At 53.1% G+C, this 17,029-nt stretch overlaps 1 protein-coding gene across 1 annotated transcript in view; it reads right to left on the reverse strand.

Moving 5' to 3' along the window:
- Positions 1-17,029, reverse strand: part of ZBTB47 (zinc finger and BTB domain containing 47) — a 53,487-nt gene that overhangs the window by 11,893 nt on the left and 24,565 nt on the right. The window contains exons 2-3 of the mRNA XM_015408791.1: positions 6,372-7,823; positions 2,338-2,402 (exon numbers count right to left, since the gene is read on the reverse strand). Coding sequence (XP_015264277.1) covers positions 2,338-2,402; positions 6,372-7,823 — 1,517 coding nt within the window. The remainder of the gene's footprint in view (positions 1-2,337; positions 2,403-6,371; positions 7,824-17,029) is intronic.

Genomic DNA, 17,029 nt, shown 5'->3' on the forward strand with positions numbered 1-17,029 from the left:
GCCATCGCCTTTCCCTTCCCCTCCCCGCAAGAGACACCCTGTGAGGTGGGCGGGGCTGAGAGAGCTCTTTCGAGGACTGCTCTTGAGAGAACAGCTCTGAGAGAACTTGTGACTGGCCCAAGGTCGCACCAGCAGCTGCATGTGGAGGAGTGGGGAATCAAACCCGGTTCTCCCAGGTTAGAGTCTGTGCTCCTAACCACGACACCAGACTGGCGCTCCTAACCCCGACACCAAACATGAATCAGACCCTCGGTCCATCAATGTCAGTATTGTCCACTCAGACTGGCAGCTGCTCCCTGGGGTCTCAGACTGAGGTCTTTCACATACCCTACTGCCTGGGCCTTTTAACTGGAGATGCTGAGACTCGAACCTGCATGCAAAACAGATCCTCAGCCACTGAGCCACAGACCCTCACATGAAGCCGCTTTATACTGATCAGACCATCGGTCCCCCAAGGTCAGTATTGTCTACTCAGACTGGCAGTGGCTCTCTAGCGTCTCAGGCAGAGGTCTTTCGCATCATCTCCTGCCTGGTCCTTTGTAACTGGGGATGCTGGGGAATGAACCTGGGACCTTCTGTGTGCCAAGCAAAGGGTCTACCACTAAGCCACAGCCCCTCCCCTTTTTGTTGGAGTTCATAAAAATCTTAGTATTGCAAAAACAACGGGATCTCAGAATGCATACTAGGCTTCCCAAGTCCCCCCGGGGGGCGGGGAAACCCCCGCTTCAGAGGCCCGTTCCCCGCCGCCGGTGGATCGGGCCCCAGGGGGAACCCAACCCCGACGTGCGCATCACCCGGATGTGACTCTATGGTTTTCCCTCGAATGGTTGTGGCCCCGCCCCCAGCGTGCCCAGCGTCGTCACATCACCTCCCACGGACTGGGAGTCCCCCGGTAAGAAGAAATTTCCACTTGGCAACCCTAATGCATATGCAAATTCAAGACTGGCAGAATATACTCACAGGGTCGGGGTGCAAGACCTTAGAAAGATCCCAATGCTAGAAAAACATCCATAACACCTTTCTATAATAACGCACCACCTACCAGCGTGTATGGGGCCCAACGGCATTTCACATTTACAATGTGATCGCCATGGAGACTTGCAGCTGGGTACCATCTGCAAGTTCCCTGTGGGAACTCAGTTCAGAAGATCCGCGGGGACCCAGTTTGCATCAGAACTGCAGAACTGCAAGGAGGGACACCTTCCCAACTGTGCCATTTTCCTGAGCTGAAACAGCACTTAAGGATAGTATTTGCCCTGTCAGGGAATTGCACATGCCAGCATTCAGTGCAGGTGCAGTTTCCCAACAGGGCAAATGACACACCTGGGCCATTTTGGGCTGGGAAAATGTCATGGGTGGGAAGGCAAGGAATCCTCCTGCCCTGCACCATTTTTCTGAGCCAACTTGGGCCTTTGCGTTGCTTCCGAATTGAGTCCCCACGGCGAACTGATGTCTAGCATACGGCTGTGAGTCCCCATGGCAATCACACTGTAGACACGCGACCTGTAGTGTAGAGGTCTAGTTTTTTATGGTGCTGATATTCAGGGGTCATTTCCTGCAGGAGCGCACAGGAGCGGAGCTCCGGCAGTAAAGAGCCCAGGGGGCGGGCACATGCAACAAGCCCCACCCCCTGCTCCCAGCAGTCCTCAGTCACAGCAAGAAGCAGCCAGGGAAGTTGCAGAGCTCCCCCGCCCCCGGCAGTAAAGAGCCCAGGGGGCGGGCACTTGCAACAAGCCCCACCCCCTGCTCCCAGCAGTCCTCAGTCACAGCAAGAAGCAGCCAGGGAAGTTGCAGCGCTCCCCCTAGCAATCCAAAACAGTCCAGTGGCACCTTTAAGACCAAGTTTTATTCAGGTACAAGCTCTCCCTCCTCTGCAAGGACAGATCTGCACGTTCTCTCCCCCCAATAGCTAGCAATCCAAAATAGTCCAGTGGAGCCTGAGCGGTGGGTGTTGCCTTCTGACACACTTCCGGTGTTGTCAGGGGGTGTGGCATATGCAAATTAGTTATGCTAATGAGTTGTGCTAATGAGTTATGCTAATGAGCTCCTGCACCCCTTTTTCTATGAAATGACTCCTGCTGATATTCATCTCGTGTGTTTTATCCCACCCTTTCTGCAAGGAGCTCAGCACGTCATATGTGGGTCTGTCCTAATTTTATCCTCAAAACAGCCCTGCGAGAGAGGTTAAGCGTGATTCGTGGCAGAGTGGGGTCTCCTTTATCCAAGCCTAGCACTCTAAGCACCATGCTACCTGCGCACCATCCTGCCACTTTGAGCATGTGAGGAACATGGAAAGAGCATCAGAGAAGATGGAGGAAATAGGGAACAGAGGCGCACCAATTCTCGAGGGCTTCAGTTGTCACCAAAGCCTGCTGGGCTATCGTCTCCAGCATCGCGCTGGGCTTTAGAGCAGGGGTGTCAAACATGCGGCCCAGGGGTGAGATCAGGCCCACAGTGGAACTGGCTGTCTTCTGCTTCTTCTTCCAGTTCTGCTGCTGTTGCTGCTGCATCCTTGTAGGTTTGCAGCTTACAGATACACACCTGAACAGCAGACTCAAGATTGCAAGAGCACAGACATTTTGAGGCAATAATTCAGAGCAAGAGGTGTCAGTGATCGGACACGGATAAATAAACAAAACATTGCAAGAATGCTCATGTTTTAAGTATGTTTTTATTTTAAGTTTTAAAAAATGCCCTTGGTGTTTGCGACCTTTATAAAGTTTATATCGCCGCTACCTGCTTGGTGTTTGTGATTTTTATAAAGTTGATGTCTCCGCTACCTGGCATTACATTTTATGACACACATGGCCCGGCCCAACAAGGTCTCATTTATGTTAGATACGGCCCTCATTACAAATGAGTTCGACAACCCTGCTTTAGAGGTTCCCTGACTAAGTCATAATATCAGGAACAAGGACTCCCATGACCTTCGGCACAGCCAAGATGAGCTGGCTCTCAGAGTGGCTTACCATCTTAGCCACTACACCAAACTGGCTCTCCAGTTAATTAACTCATTCGATTAATTTGTTTAGAAGAACAACCAAAAAAAAAGATACTTTGATGATCTCCAGGAATCCCCCAACCAAGAGCTGGTGCCTGGTGGCAACCCAAGGATTCCTGTAGTGACAGCAGGTGGCCAGCAGGGGGAGCTTTCCGCCACTGCCTCTCTCCCTCTGGCTGGGAAGAAACCAACCAACAGATTTTTCTGGGTCAGAAAAAAGATATTAATATACGCAATTCTGCATGAGTTACATCAACCGCAGCAAGATATAGGCTACCTCGCTTCTGTGTCACAGAACTAGAAGCTTTGGCTTCCAAGCCACGGCCGGCTAGCGACCAGAGCGGTCTCTCCCAATTCTCCACTCCTGCTGTCCCTTACTCGCTCCTGGATAGGGTTACCAACCCCCAGGCAAGGCCTGGATATCTCCTGGAATCACAAGAGAAGCCAGGAGTTTGTGGCTTGCGGGGCAAACCCCCCCCCCGCCCCCGGGTAGGGCTGAAGTTCTCAGTGCAAAAAGAAAAGCCGTTTAGCTCATTTACGGGAGAAATTCTTGTGGGGCCGTGCCTTTCAGAAAGGGGGCACAGCCCCCCCCCAAAAAAACACCACCATAGCTACGGGCCTGCCTCCAGGTGACAGAGATCAGTTCTCCTGGAGAAAATGGCCACTTAGGAAGGTTGACTCTATGCATTATACCCCACTGAACTCCTCCTGCTCCTCAACCCTGCCCTACTCAGGCTCCTCCCCCAAATCTCCAGGTATTTCCCAACCCAGAGCACCAAACCCTGCCCTCCGTAAGACTTCACTCCCAAATCTCTAGGACAGGGGTGTCGAACTTATTTGTTACGAGGGCCGGAACTGACATAAATGAGACTTTGTCGGGCCGGGCCGGGTGTGTCATAAAAGGTAATGCCAGGTAGCGGAGATATGAACTTTATAAAGGACAAAAGCACAAAGGGTGTTTTTTTTATTTTACTTTTTTAAAAAAAGATGCTTAAAACATTAGCACTCTTGCAATGTTTTGTTTATTTAACAGTGTCTGATACCAGGGGTCATTTTGTAGAAAAAGAGGTGCAGGAGCTTATTAGCATAACTCATTAGCATAACTTATTTGCATATGCCACACCCCCTGACATCACAAGAAGTGTATAAGAAGGCAGCACCCACCGCTCAGGCTCCACTGGACTGTTTTGGATTGCTAGCTATTGGGGGGTGGGGGGGAACATGCAGATCTGTCCTCGCAGAGGAGGGAGAGCTTGTACCTGAATAAAACTGGGTCTTAAAGGTGCCACTGGACTGTTTTGGACCGGGGAGCCAGGGGGGCTCTGCAACTTACCTGGCTGCTTCTTGCCCTGACTGAGGGCTGCTGGGAGCAGGGGGTGGAGCTTGTTGTATGTGCCCGCCCCCTGGGCTCTTTACTGCCGGAGCTCCGCTCCTGTGCGCTCCTGCAGGAAATGACCCCTGCTAACTGACACCTCTTCCTCTGAATTATTGCATCAAAATGTCTGTGCTGTTGCAATCTTGAGTATGCTGTTCAGGTGTGTATCTGTAAGCTGCAAACTACGATGACGCAGCAGCAGCAGAACTGGAAGAAGAAGCAGAAGACAGCCAGTTCCACTGTGGGCCTTATAGAAGCCCTCCGGGGGCCTGATCCAGCCCCCGGGCCGCATGTTTGACACCCCTGCTCTAAGCTGTGAGCAAAAATTCTACTTTGTGAGCTACCGGCATTAAAGCTGTGAGCGAGCGATTTGGCTGCTGTGTAAATTAGTTTGCTCTGGAGCCATCCCTTCCTGAGCTAAGACAAAAATCCGTGAGCCGGCAGCTAAAAAACTGTGAGCTAGCTCACACTTACTCAGCTTAGAGGGGACACTGCTGCCAAGAGACTGTGCTTGAGAGTAAGTTCCTTCAAGGCCTGACACCGAGAGCGCCAACAAGCTTTCAGAGGAAAATTTTCTTGAATTGCCCAAGGGCTCATTACCCCTCTACGTGTGTGTACTTGTGCATAAAGGGGGATTATTTCAAATGTGTGTTTTGGGACACAATGGGATTGAGGAAGGTGGTTGTAAGTGTCATAGCAGAAAACGGGCGTCCCTTCTGAAAACAGAACCCACGGGGACTATCTGGTCCATTGGAGCAGCACGGTAAGCCCCGTGGATCCACTGAGGATCCGGAACTCCACTGGGATGAGCTTAGGACAGGAGTGCCCAAACGTTCTGAGCCTGCAGGCGCCTTTGGAATTCTAATACAGGGTGGTGGGCACAGCCAGAAAATGGCTGCTGCAGGAGGCGGAGCCAGCCCTTAAAAGTCTGCCACAGGAGGTGGAGCTGGCCAGACAATGGCTGCCGCAGAAGGCAGAGCCAGCCCCAAAATGGCTGCCGCAGGAGGCGGAGCCAGCCCTTAAAAGTCTGCCACAGGAGGCGGAGCCGGCCACACAATGGCTGCCACAGAAGTCGGAGCCAGCCACAAAATGGCTGCCGCAGGAGGCAGAGCTGGCCATAAAATGTCTGCTGAAGGAGGTGGAGCCAGCCACAAAATGGCTGCCACAGGAGACGAAGCCAGCCATAAGAAGGCTGCCACAGCTTCCCCTCGGTCACACAGTAAAAATATGCACAGCCAATCAATTCTCCAATGGCCAATCAGAAACCTTGTTGGGCAAAAGCCCTGCCTAGCCCCACCCACTTTCTAGAAACACTTGGCGGGTGCCAGGAAAGGTGTTGGTAAGCGCCAGGGGTCATTTCCTGCAGGAGCGCACAGGAGCGGAGCTCCGGCAGTAAAGAGCCCAGGGGGCGGCCACATGCAACAAGCCCCACCCCCTGCTCCCAGCAGCCCTCAGTCAGAGCAAGAAGCATCCAGGTAAGTTGCAGAGCCCCCCCGATCCAAGACAGTCCAGTGGCACCTTTAAGACCAAATTTTATTCAGGTACAAGCTCTCCCTCCTCTGCGAAGACAGATCTGGACGTTCCCCCACCCCACCCTCAATAGCTAGCAATCCAAAACAGGCCAGTGGAGCCTGGGCGGTGGGTGTTGCCTTCTGACACACTTCCGGCGATGTCAGGGGGTGTGGCACATGCAAACGAGTTATGCTAATGCGTTATGCTAATGAGCTCCTGCGCCTCTTTTTCTACGAAATGACCCCCGGTAAGTGCCATGGCGCCCACGGGAGCCACGCTGGGGAGCCCTGCCCTAGGACACGGCTACTTCCACGGTAGGGAAGCCACTGCTGCAATGACCCCCACCTGCACGGTCCCCTGTAGGCAGAAGTTCTCAAACAAGCGATGGGGTAAGTGGTAGCCATGTTGGTGAACTCCCTTCCTCGGAACACAGAGCGCAAAACCGCACCCACACCCACCCACACACCCCCGGGGAGGGCTCACCTGGATGTTCTTCTCGCAGTCCGTCTGGTGGTGCAGCAGCAGCTCGCTCTCCAGCAGGAACCGCTTGCCGCACTTGTCGCAGATCTGCATGCGGCTGTGCGTGACGTTCATGTGCTTCTCCAGGTACCAGCGGTTGTTGAAAACCCGGGGGCACTTCTTGCACGGGTAGTGCTGCTTCTCCTCGAGCTTGACCTTCTGGCCGGGTCCGTCTGGGTCCTTCTTCCTCTTCCTCCCTCTCTGGTCCTCCTCTTCCTCCTCCCTGTCTTCTTCCTCCTCCTCCTCCTCCCCCTCCTCCTCCTCTTCCATGGCCACAGTGACCTCGGCAGCCTCTTGGGTTCCCGTAGACACGGCAGGCTTCACGGCCTTGGAAGCCCTGCTGGGTCGGTGGGACAGCCCGGACTTCTCCCTTTTGATATCGGCCAGCTCCTCGCCATCGTCCTCCTCCTCTTCCTCCTCCTCGGAGGTCTCCTCCAGGTCCTCCTCTTCGCTGTGCTCCTCCTCTTCTTCCTCCCCGACTTCAGCCTCCTCCTCCTCTTCTTCCTCCCCTTCCCCATTCTCCTCCTCTCTGTGCTCCTCCGCGGGGTGCCCATCCCCTTTGGGCCGTCCAATCACGGCGGCGAGGGCAGCCGATTGGTTGACAGCGGAAGGCTTTCCCTCCACCCCCTTGGAGACATTGAGGGTTTGGTTGTTGAGGTTGACTTCCACGATGATCTGCTCGCCGCGGCTGTATGAACCCGGGTTGCCCAGACCCACCTCGGACTCGTTCCCCTCCATCTTACAGAGCGGCAGGCTGCCCTCTTTCTCCTCCTTGTAATATTTCTTGGCGGCGACCGACGGGACATGCTGGTTGCCCTCGCAGGCCGCCCGGTCCTCCACGCGCAAGGAATACGGGTCGTTCCCCTCCCGGGCATAGATCTTTGGGTGCGGGGAATCCATTTCTTGCTTGATGTCGCAGTAATACTGAGACGGGAGGCCTTTGGCGCAGTTATCCGGAGGAGGCAACGCCATGTTGCCGGCCACCGCCAGGCTGAGCGACCTGGTGTTGATCAGCTCCTGGCACGAGGACGCGATGTTGTTCATTTGCAGGACGGTGGCCGCGCTCAGGACGTCCCGCACGTTGCAGGCGTTGACCAGCAGCTTGGAGGTGTAGATGAAGTTCAGGATCTGCAGGAGGCCTTGGGAGGTCAAGGACTCCAGGGAGAGCTCCACCCGTTGGAGCTGCTTGTTCTGGGTGAAGAGGGAGTGGAAGAACTGGCTGTAGGCGGCGAGAACCCCCTTGTGGGCCGGGAAGATGCTCTTCTGGGGCACCAGGACCACGTCAACGTCACACAGGTCTGGTTGAAACAGTCGCTGCTTGTTCAGCCTGTCCATCAAACACGTGAAGTGGAGGGCTACATCCTCCACCAGCGAGTATTCGGCGGTAGGGAAGTCAGCCGTCTTTTCGACTATCAGCTGTCGGGAGGGAGAAAGAGAAAGAGGTGAGGGAGAGCCAGAAGAAAACACAACCCCTCGGGCTCAGGGGCAGAGCGTCTGCTCGGCACGCAGAAGGTCCCAGGTTCAATGCCCACCATCTCCAGTTCTAAAGGACCAGGGGCAGGAGGTGACGGGAAAGACCTCTGCGTGGGACCATAAAGAGCCCCTGCTGCCAGTCCGAGTAGGCAATGCCGACCTTGATGGACCAAGGGTCTGATTTAGTAAATGGCAACTTCATGTGTCCCTTGAACTGCTTGGACCTGGCATACCCAAGAGACTGACTCACAGAATCGTAAGGTTGGAAGGGACCCCCAGGGTCATCTAGTCCAACCCCCTGCACGCCGGGGGCGGGGTTCCCCACGGGGCCCGATTCTGCCGCGGTGGAAATCGGGCCTCCAAAGCGTGGGTTTCCCCGCCCCCCAGCCCGACTTGGCAGCCCTAGTTTGGCTTAAGACCTCGGGTCAATGAAGCTAATAAATGAAATAGAAATGGAAATACCACACACACACACACAGTGACCCCTGTTCCATGCCCAGAAGATGGTAAAACAAAAAAACCTCCAAGATCCCTGGCCAAAACTGGCCTGGAGAAAATTTGCTTCCTGACCCCAAAGTGGTGATCAGCATTTCCCTGGGCATGTAAGAAAGGGCCACGAGAACTTAAGTTCCCCTCCTCGCCAGCCTTCCGCTACAATCTGAATAACTCTTACAAGGTTCTGCGTCTTTATTATGCTTTATTTTGGAAGTCGCCTGGGCAGGCTACCTGGAAAGGAGGAGAGGAAATTTAGCAAAATAAAATAAAATAATTGAATGCTGATGCTTAAGAAGGGTCAGAACGCACCACCAGTGCACCAAAACTGGATCCCCAAGAACATCCACAGAAGGATTTCCAGTGTAGTGGTTAAGTGTGCGGACTCTAATCTGGGAGAACCGGGTTTGATTCCCCACTCCTCCAATTGCACCTGGCTGGATGACCTTGGCTTCTATGCCCTGTTGTTGGCCCTCCAGAGGAAATGGTTGGCCACTGTGTGAGACAGGATGCTGGACTAGATGGACCACTGGTCTAATCCAGCAGGACTCCTCTTATGTTCTTATGAAGGCCTTGGCCTCTACGACCTGTTGTTGGCCCTCCAGAGGAAATGGTTGGCCACTGTGTGAGACGGTGCTGGACTAGATGGACCACTGATCTAATCCAGCAGGATTCCTCTTATGTTCTTATGAAGGCCTGGGCCTCTACGACCTGTTGTTGGCCCTCCAGAGGAAATGGTTGGCCACTGTGTGAGACGGTGCTGGACTAGATGGACCACTGATCTAATCCAGCAGGATTCCTCTTATGTTCTTATGAAGGCCTGGGCCCCTATGCCCTGTTATTGGCCTTCCAGAGGAACTGGTTGGCCCCTGTGTGAGACAGGATGCTGGACTAGATGGACCCTCACTGGTCTGATCCAGCAGGGCTCTTCTGGTGTTCTTATGAAGGCCTTGGCCTCTACGCTCTCTTACTGGCCTTCCAGAGGAACTGGGTGGCTACTGTGTGAGACAGGATGCTGGACTAGATGGACCCTCACTGGTCTGATCCAGCAGGGCCCTTCTTATGGTTCAAGGAGCTCACAATGGAATATTGCCCCCCCATTTTATCCGTACAACAACCCTGATGGGTAGGGTCTGGCTAACCAATGTTGCCCAGTTGACTCACTACATTATAGCCAGGCTTTCCTCCTGACGACCAAATGCTGTCCCATCAGGTTCCAGCGTGCTTTACCTCTACCTTAGCACACTCTGTCATGTGATCTGTCAAGGGCTGAACCTCAGAAGAGCACGCATCCAATGCATTGTGCAAATGTAAGCAACACATCATTTGGTTTCCAAGGTTATCTATGAGGAAGAAAAACATGTGCTATCGGGGCACACTGCACATTACAGGTACCCAGGGCCTTTTTGTAGAAAAAGCCCAGCCGGAACTCATTAGCATAATAGACCACACCCAACAGCAGAAACTCATTAGCCTATTAGAAGAGAAGAAGAAGAGATTGGATTTATACCCTGCCCTTCACTACCCAAAGGTGTTTCAGAGCGGCTTACAAACTCCTTTCCCTTCCCCTCCCCACAACAGACACCCTGTGAGGTGGGTGGGGCTGAGAGAACTCTGACACAAACTGCTCTTTTTCAAGGACAGCTGTGCCAGAGCTTGTGACTGACCCAAGGTCACACCAATGAGTTTCTGCTGTTGGGCGTGGCCTATTATGCTAATGGGTTCCTGCTGGGTGTGGCCAACTCGGGAGCCAGCCGGAACGCCGTTCCTGTGCCTTCCTGCCCAAAAATAGCCCTGCAGGAACCCCACGAACAAGAGGCAATCGCCCTGTCCTGGATGACCCGATCTCATCAGTTCTCAGAAGCTAATCAGGGTCGGTCTTGGCTAACATGCATGAACACACACAAAGCTGTCTTATACTGAATCAGATCCTGGGTTCATCAAAGTCTGTATTGACTTTGATACGAGCGGCTCTCCAGGGTTTCAGGCACAGGTTTTCCTTATCACCTGTGACCTGTTTTTTTACCGGAGATGCTGGGGAGTGAACCTGGGACCTCCTGTGTGCCAAGCTGATGCTCTCACGAACAAGAGGCAGTCGCCCTGACCTGCATGACCCGATCTCATCAGTTCTCAGAAACTAATCAGGGTCGGTCCTGGCTAACATGCATGAACACACACAAAGCTGTCTTATACTGAATCAGCCCCTGGGTTCATCAAAGTCTGTATTGACTTTGATACAAGCGGCTCTCCAGGGTTTCAGGTACAGGTTTTTCTTATCACCTGTGACCTGTTCCTTTACCAGAGATGCTGGGGAGTGAACCTGGGACCTCCTGTGTGCCAAGCTGATGCTCTACTAAGGAACCGCAGCCCCTCTCCCGATGGAACCCTCGTGTCAGAGAAAAGCCGACAAAGGCTCTGACCTTCACACAAGAATCCCAGCAGCTATCGCTCCAGAGTTCCTCGGGCACCTTCCCCAAGGTAATTACAGCCCATTAAAAACGGTGACTCGCTCGCTTCATTAAGAGAGCTCATTAGAATGAATTAAGGTTTTTTGCGGTGTTCTTCCACCCCCCCTCTCCAAACGGCCATGGGCAAAGATGCCGCCTCCAAAACTTTGAGTCACATTGAAGAAGATTTTTGGCCACCGCTGTTGACAGAAAGAACAAACAGTCTTACCAGGGGAGAGGAAGGTGACGTAATGAAGAACAGTTTCAGGGGGTACAGCTGTGTCGGCCTGCAGCAGAACAGCTGGAGTTGAGAACAGTAGCGCCTTCGATTTTCGTGGTATGAACTTTCGAGAGTCAACGCTCAAAGTATCTGATGAAGCGAGCGTTGACTCTCAAAAGCTCGTCCCCCGAAAATCTTGTCAGTCTCAAAGAAGAAGAGATTGGATTTATAACCCACCCTTCACTCAGAGCCTCAGAGCGGCTTACAAACTCCTTCCCTTCCCCTCCCCACAACAGACCCCCTGTGAGGTGGGTGGGGCTGAGAGAGCTATGACAGAAACAGATCTTTTTTCAAGAACAGCTCTTATCAGAACTACGGCTTGCCCAAGGTCATCCAGCCAGGTGCAAGTAGAGGACTTGTGTCTGACTGGGCTGAGAGAGCTCCGAGAGAACTGTGACTGACCCAAGGTCACCCAGCGGGCTGCATGTGGACGAGTGAGGAATCAAACCCAGTTCTCCCTGATTAGAGTCCGCCCTCCTATCCACTACACCAAACTGGCTCTCTAAGGTGCTACTGGGCAAGAATCTAGCTATTTTAATGAAGAACAGAGAATCAGCTCCTAGAAATGTACAAATATGCCTTTTACCAAATCACCCCCTACTGGGTCTTATTATTATTCAGACGGGCAAGGCTCTCCAAGGTCTCAGGCAGAAGGGGATCTTTTCCCGACACTTGAGATCCTTTTCCCAGAGATGCCGGGGATTGAATCCGGGACTAAAAACTAGTATCAGGAAAAAGACAAGAGATCGCGCAGGCTGTCCAGTTCATCAGCACCTTACATCAAATCCCACGTTTGAGGAATCCAATGAAATCGAACGCGGCTGTTATTTATTTACAAAAATTGTATCCCGCCAGCAAGGCAGTTAACAATTGAAAAAAGGTAAAGGTAAAGGTTCCCTTGCTCGAAAGCCAGTCGAATCCGACTCTAGGGTTGCAGTGCTCATCTCCGTTTCAAAGCCGAAGAGCCAGCGTTGTCCGAAGACGTTTCCGTGGTCATGTGGCCGGCATGAGTAAACACCAAGGCGCACGGAACGCTGTTACCTCCCCACCGAAGTGGTACCTATTTATCTACTTGCAATTTCTTGCTTTCGAACTGCTAGGTTGGCAGGAACTGGAACTAGAGATGGGAGCTCACTCCGTCATGCGGCACACTCGGGTCTCGAACTGCTGAACTACTGACCTTCCACAGCCCGCAGTTCAGCGTCTTAACCCCTTGAGCCACCGCAGCTCCAACAATTGAAAACCGCCGCGATAAAACCACATTTTAAAACCATTAGAATCAACCTGCCCCCCCCAAACACATATCATTCAAACAATTTAACAACAGAACTAAAATACATACAAAACATAAAAAAGGAGGAATTAAAACATCTGTTAGGAGGGAGGGACCACTGAGGGAATGCAAAAGATGACCAAAAAAGTCTTCACTCACTGGCAGAAGATGGCAAGAGAAGGGGATAGATGGATCTCCCAGGGGAGGGAGTTCCAGAGCTTGGGGGCCAAGACTGAGAAGTCCCTCTCCCGGGTTAAAAAGGTAAAGGTAAAGGTTCCCTTGCTCGAAAGCCAGTCGAATCCGACTCTAGGGTTGCGGTGCTCATCTCCATTTCCAAGCCGAAGAGCCAGCGCTGTCCAAAGACGTTTCCGTGGTCATGTGGCCGGCATGACTAAACACCGAGGCGCACGGAACGCTGTTCCCTTCCCACCGAAGTGGTACCTATTTATCTACTTGCAATTTCTTGCTTTCAAACTGCTAGGTTGGCAGGAGCTGGAACTAGAGACGGGAGCTCACTCCGTCATGCGGCACACCCGGGTCTCGAACTGCTGAACTACCGACCTTCCACAGCCTGCAGTTCAGCGTCTTGAGCCGCTGCAGCTCCACTCCCGGGTTACCACCCCCCTAATGTCAGAAGTTGGGGGCACCCGAAGCAGGACCTCCAAAGATGACCAGGGCAGTCAAGTAGGTTCATAAGGGAGTGGGCAGTCCTTGAAGCCATGCTTTCTGCCCCGCCTCAAATGGTCAACAAAGGGCGGTTCTGCATCTGGCATTCGCTCCACATGTTCTCGACACTGAGGCAAAGGTACAGCTCAAAACCACATTCAGATACCCCGGGACAATGCCGTACTGACTGCGAAGTCACCCCTGAACGGCCATAAATCTATGCAGAAGGTACCGTAAAACCCGATGATCAAAGGAAGTGAAAGCGGCATGGGGTGTAAAGGCTACCATAAAACCCGACGATCAAAGAAACCGAAAGCAGCATGCAATGCAGAGGGTACCATAAAACCCATTGCTCAAAGGAAGTGAAAGCAGCATGCAATGCCGAGGGGAACTTCTGTTCCGATGTGGGTTTGATAAAACAACGGAGGGGAAAGCCAATGTAGAATCGGCCAAATCTCCTGACTCCAAAGAGTTCACAGCACATCACCCACATTTCACTAACGAGAAATGCACACGCGCACTCGCGTTCCAGCAAAGCGATCCCAGAAATAACAGCAGAGGAATGACCCTGCGATCACAGAAATCGGAAATTCGACAAGGGGCAGGATGTCAGACCAAATGACCCCGAGAGGTCAGAATCACCGTTATTCTTGGACCCGTCAGCAAAGGCCGCCTGTCTCTGGATAACAACTCGAAGACAACAATGCTGGAAACAATCAAGCTCCAAATCTCAGAGGCAGAGATAAAGGCCCGAACTCACCCCGGGCTCCCGCCTCCCGGCATCCAAGCCAAAAAACCCGAGCTCGTTCAGCTGGCTTTTGGCAGACTTTCTCGGCAGCTGCTGCCCTGAAAATACATTGCACAACCCCAGATTGGAGAGCTCTCACCTCCAGCTCCAGCAACCCAATGTTTGTTCCTTCCCCCTGCTCCTCCCCGTCTCGGTTCTGCACTTGACGTTCCCCCACTTAGCCATGTTGGCACAGGCCTTCGGGCCTCTTTAACAATGTAGCCCGAGCTTCGGGTAAACCAGATTATTTCTTAAGTGCTCCGAGTCAGGGAGCGACCTGATAAATCCGATCGGGGAGGGAAGGAGGCAGTTATTAAGCCATCTGTTGAAAGGGCAGGCGGCGACCGGTGTGTTTTATGAAACGAGCCGCATGAACAGCAGAGGCGGCGGCCTCGACGTGCGGGCAAATGCAGGAAATGCAGGCAGCGGCCACGCCGACACTGAAAACCTCAGAGCCCGCCGAGCAGATCAAGGGGTGCTGGGAGACGGGCAAGTCGGGGGACTGGCCAGTGGTGGAGAATCCCGAGAAGAAGGGAGCCAGGGGCTTGCTGTGCTCCAGATGCTTAGCCCTCCGCGAACATAGGAAGCTGCCTTATTGTGAGTTAAATCATTGGTCCGTCAAGATCCGTATTGTCGACTCAGACTGGCTATTTTTGGGCAGGAACGCACAGGAACGGAGTTCCGGCTGGCTCCAGAGTTGGCCACGCCCAGCAGGAACTCATTAGCATAATAGGCCGCACCCAACAGCAGGAACTCATTAGGATTGGCTACGTTAGGGGTGTGTGGCCTAACATGCAAAGGAGTTCCTGCTACAAAAAAAGGCCCTGGCTTTTGACAACAAACAAGGTCAACAGAATAAGAAGCAAAAGGTGGGTGTGGCTGGATGACCACACTTCTGGTAACATGGGGGTGCGGCCTAATGTGCTAATGAGCTGTGCTGGTGGGGCGGAGCCTAAAATGCTAATGAGTTCCTGGTGTTGGGTGTGGCCTATTATGCTAATGAGTTCCTGCTGGGCTTTTTCTACAAAAGGAGCCCTGACATCACCTACTGCCTGATTCTTGACTGGGGTGCCAGGGGTTCAGTCTGGGACCTACAGCAAATGCTGTACCACTAAGCCAGAACACTTCCCTTTAAGAACTGCATTAGAGTCCCCTGACTGAGAAAGGTCTGTTGAGACCAGTGTTCAAGAAGATGTCACTGGGAAACTCAAAAAGTGAGCCCCCAGGCTATCTCTTGCTTCCAGCTTCTGGCTCTTAGAGGTACACTGTGCTTGAACATAGAGGTTCCCACGAGACCTGGTGCTGACTGGTAGCTCAGGGCCTGGCTACACAGTACACCATCACAGGGACTGTCCTTGTCGACCAGATGTGCTCTGGGAATTTCTGGGGATGGGCGCATTGGTGAAAGTTGGCACCCACTAGTTCCCGCTTCACATCTTCACACGCTCTGCTTACTTTAAGCAGCATTGATCCTGGCTGGTCAAAGCTCCGCCTTTCATCCCTCCGGGGTCTGAGCACCATGGCTGCTGAGCAACTGGGGTCGCCAGCGGTGTTCCCCCTAAGCTGAGTCAGTGTGAGCCAGCTCACAGTTTTTTAGCCTCTGGCTCACACCTTTTTGTCTTCGCTCAGCAAGGATGGCTCCGGAGCAAGCTAATTCACCAAATGAGAAGGGAGCACTCACTGGAGAAGACCCTGACGCTGGGAAAGATTGAAGGTCAAAGAAGACGGGGACAGCAAAGGATGAGATGGTTGGACAGTGTCATAGATGCAACGAACATGAAATTGAGCCAACTTCAGTGGACGGCGGAAGTCAGGAAGGCCTGGCGTGATCTGTTCCATGGGGTCGCGGAGAGTCGGACTCGACTGTGCGACTGAACAACAACAACAAAAAGCCCAACTGCTCGCTCACAACTTTAATGTCAGTAACTCACAAAGTAGAATCTTTGCTCACAGGACTCCACAGCTTAGAGGGAGCGTTGGTCGCCAGCCCCCAGGGACACCCCTGGGGAGCTCCTGGAATCACAACTGGTCGGCAGAGGCAAGAGATCAGTTCCCCTGAAGGGAATGGCTGCTTTGGAGGATGCACGGATGTTATGGCCTTATCGCCTGCTGAGATCCCTGTCCTCCCCAGGCTCCACACGCACCCCCAAATCTCCTGGAATTTCCCAAACCAGAGTTGGCAACCCAGAGGATGCTCATCATGGCGGTGGCGGGGAACCCAGCTGCAGCAGAGTCCTGGAGGTGCCTTGCCCGCTCCGGGAGGCATTCAAGGTCACTTCGGTTCCCTCTCCCCCCTCCTTCCCGAGGAAGGCGATTGTCACAGCCGAACAGCTGCCCAGGCCGAATGCCGCTAATGGATGGAGAGGCTGCAGCTTGAAGGCAAAATGACCTCCTGGCTCCGCTCGCCCTCCTCTCTGGTGCAGCTGTCGCCGAGAGGAGGAGAAGACAGTGGCTCTCGCTAAGAAGGGGGCACAAGGAAGGGAGTTCGAAACCTTCCCGAAATTTCGGCAGATGCAGCCGCAACCGAACCGGCAGGTTCAGGACACAGTGCACCAGGCACATCCCCGCCGGAAGATCGATGGTGGGGATTTCTGAAGGGTGATTTTCACGTGGCTAATCCAGTGAGCACAGGGCTCCTACCTACAGATGCCAGTCCCCAGGTGCTGGCTGGAGATCTCCTGGAATCACAACCAATGCTCCCTCTAAGCTGAGTCAGTGTGAGCTAGCTCACAGCTTCGTAGCCTCTGGCTCACGCATTTTTGTCTTCGCTCAGGAAGGGACGGCTCCAGAGCAAACTAGTTGATGCAGTAGCCAAATCGCTCGCTCACAGCTTTAATGCCAGTACCTTACAAAGTAGGGTTTTTGCTCACAAGACTCCATAGCTTAGGGGGAGCATTGATCACAACTGGTCTCCAGGTGACTGAGATCAATTCCTCTGGAGAAAAATGGCTACCTGGGAAGGTGGACTCTATGGCATTGTACATACACGGAGGTCCCCTCCCTCCTAGGGTTGCCAGCTCCAAGTTGGGAAATACCTGGAGATTTTGTGGGTGGAGCCTTTGGAGGGTGGGGTTTGGATCTCAGCGGGGCACAAGGCCGTGGAGTCCCCCCCTCCAAAGCAGCCATTTTCTCCGGGAGAACTGATATTTTCATCTGGAGATCAAGAAGAGGAGGAGGAGATTGGATTTATACCCTGCCCTTGAC

Source organism: Gekko japonicus, unplaced genomic scaffold (genome assembly GCF_001447785.1).
Source record: "Gekko japonicus isolate JY-2015 unplaced genomic scaffold, Gekko_japonicus_V1.1 scaffold3103, whole genome shotgun sequence".
Lineage (NCBI taxonomy): Eukaryota > Metazoa > Chordata > Lepidosauria > Squamata > Gekkonidae > Gekko > Gekko japonicus.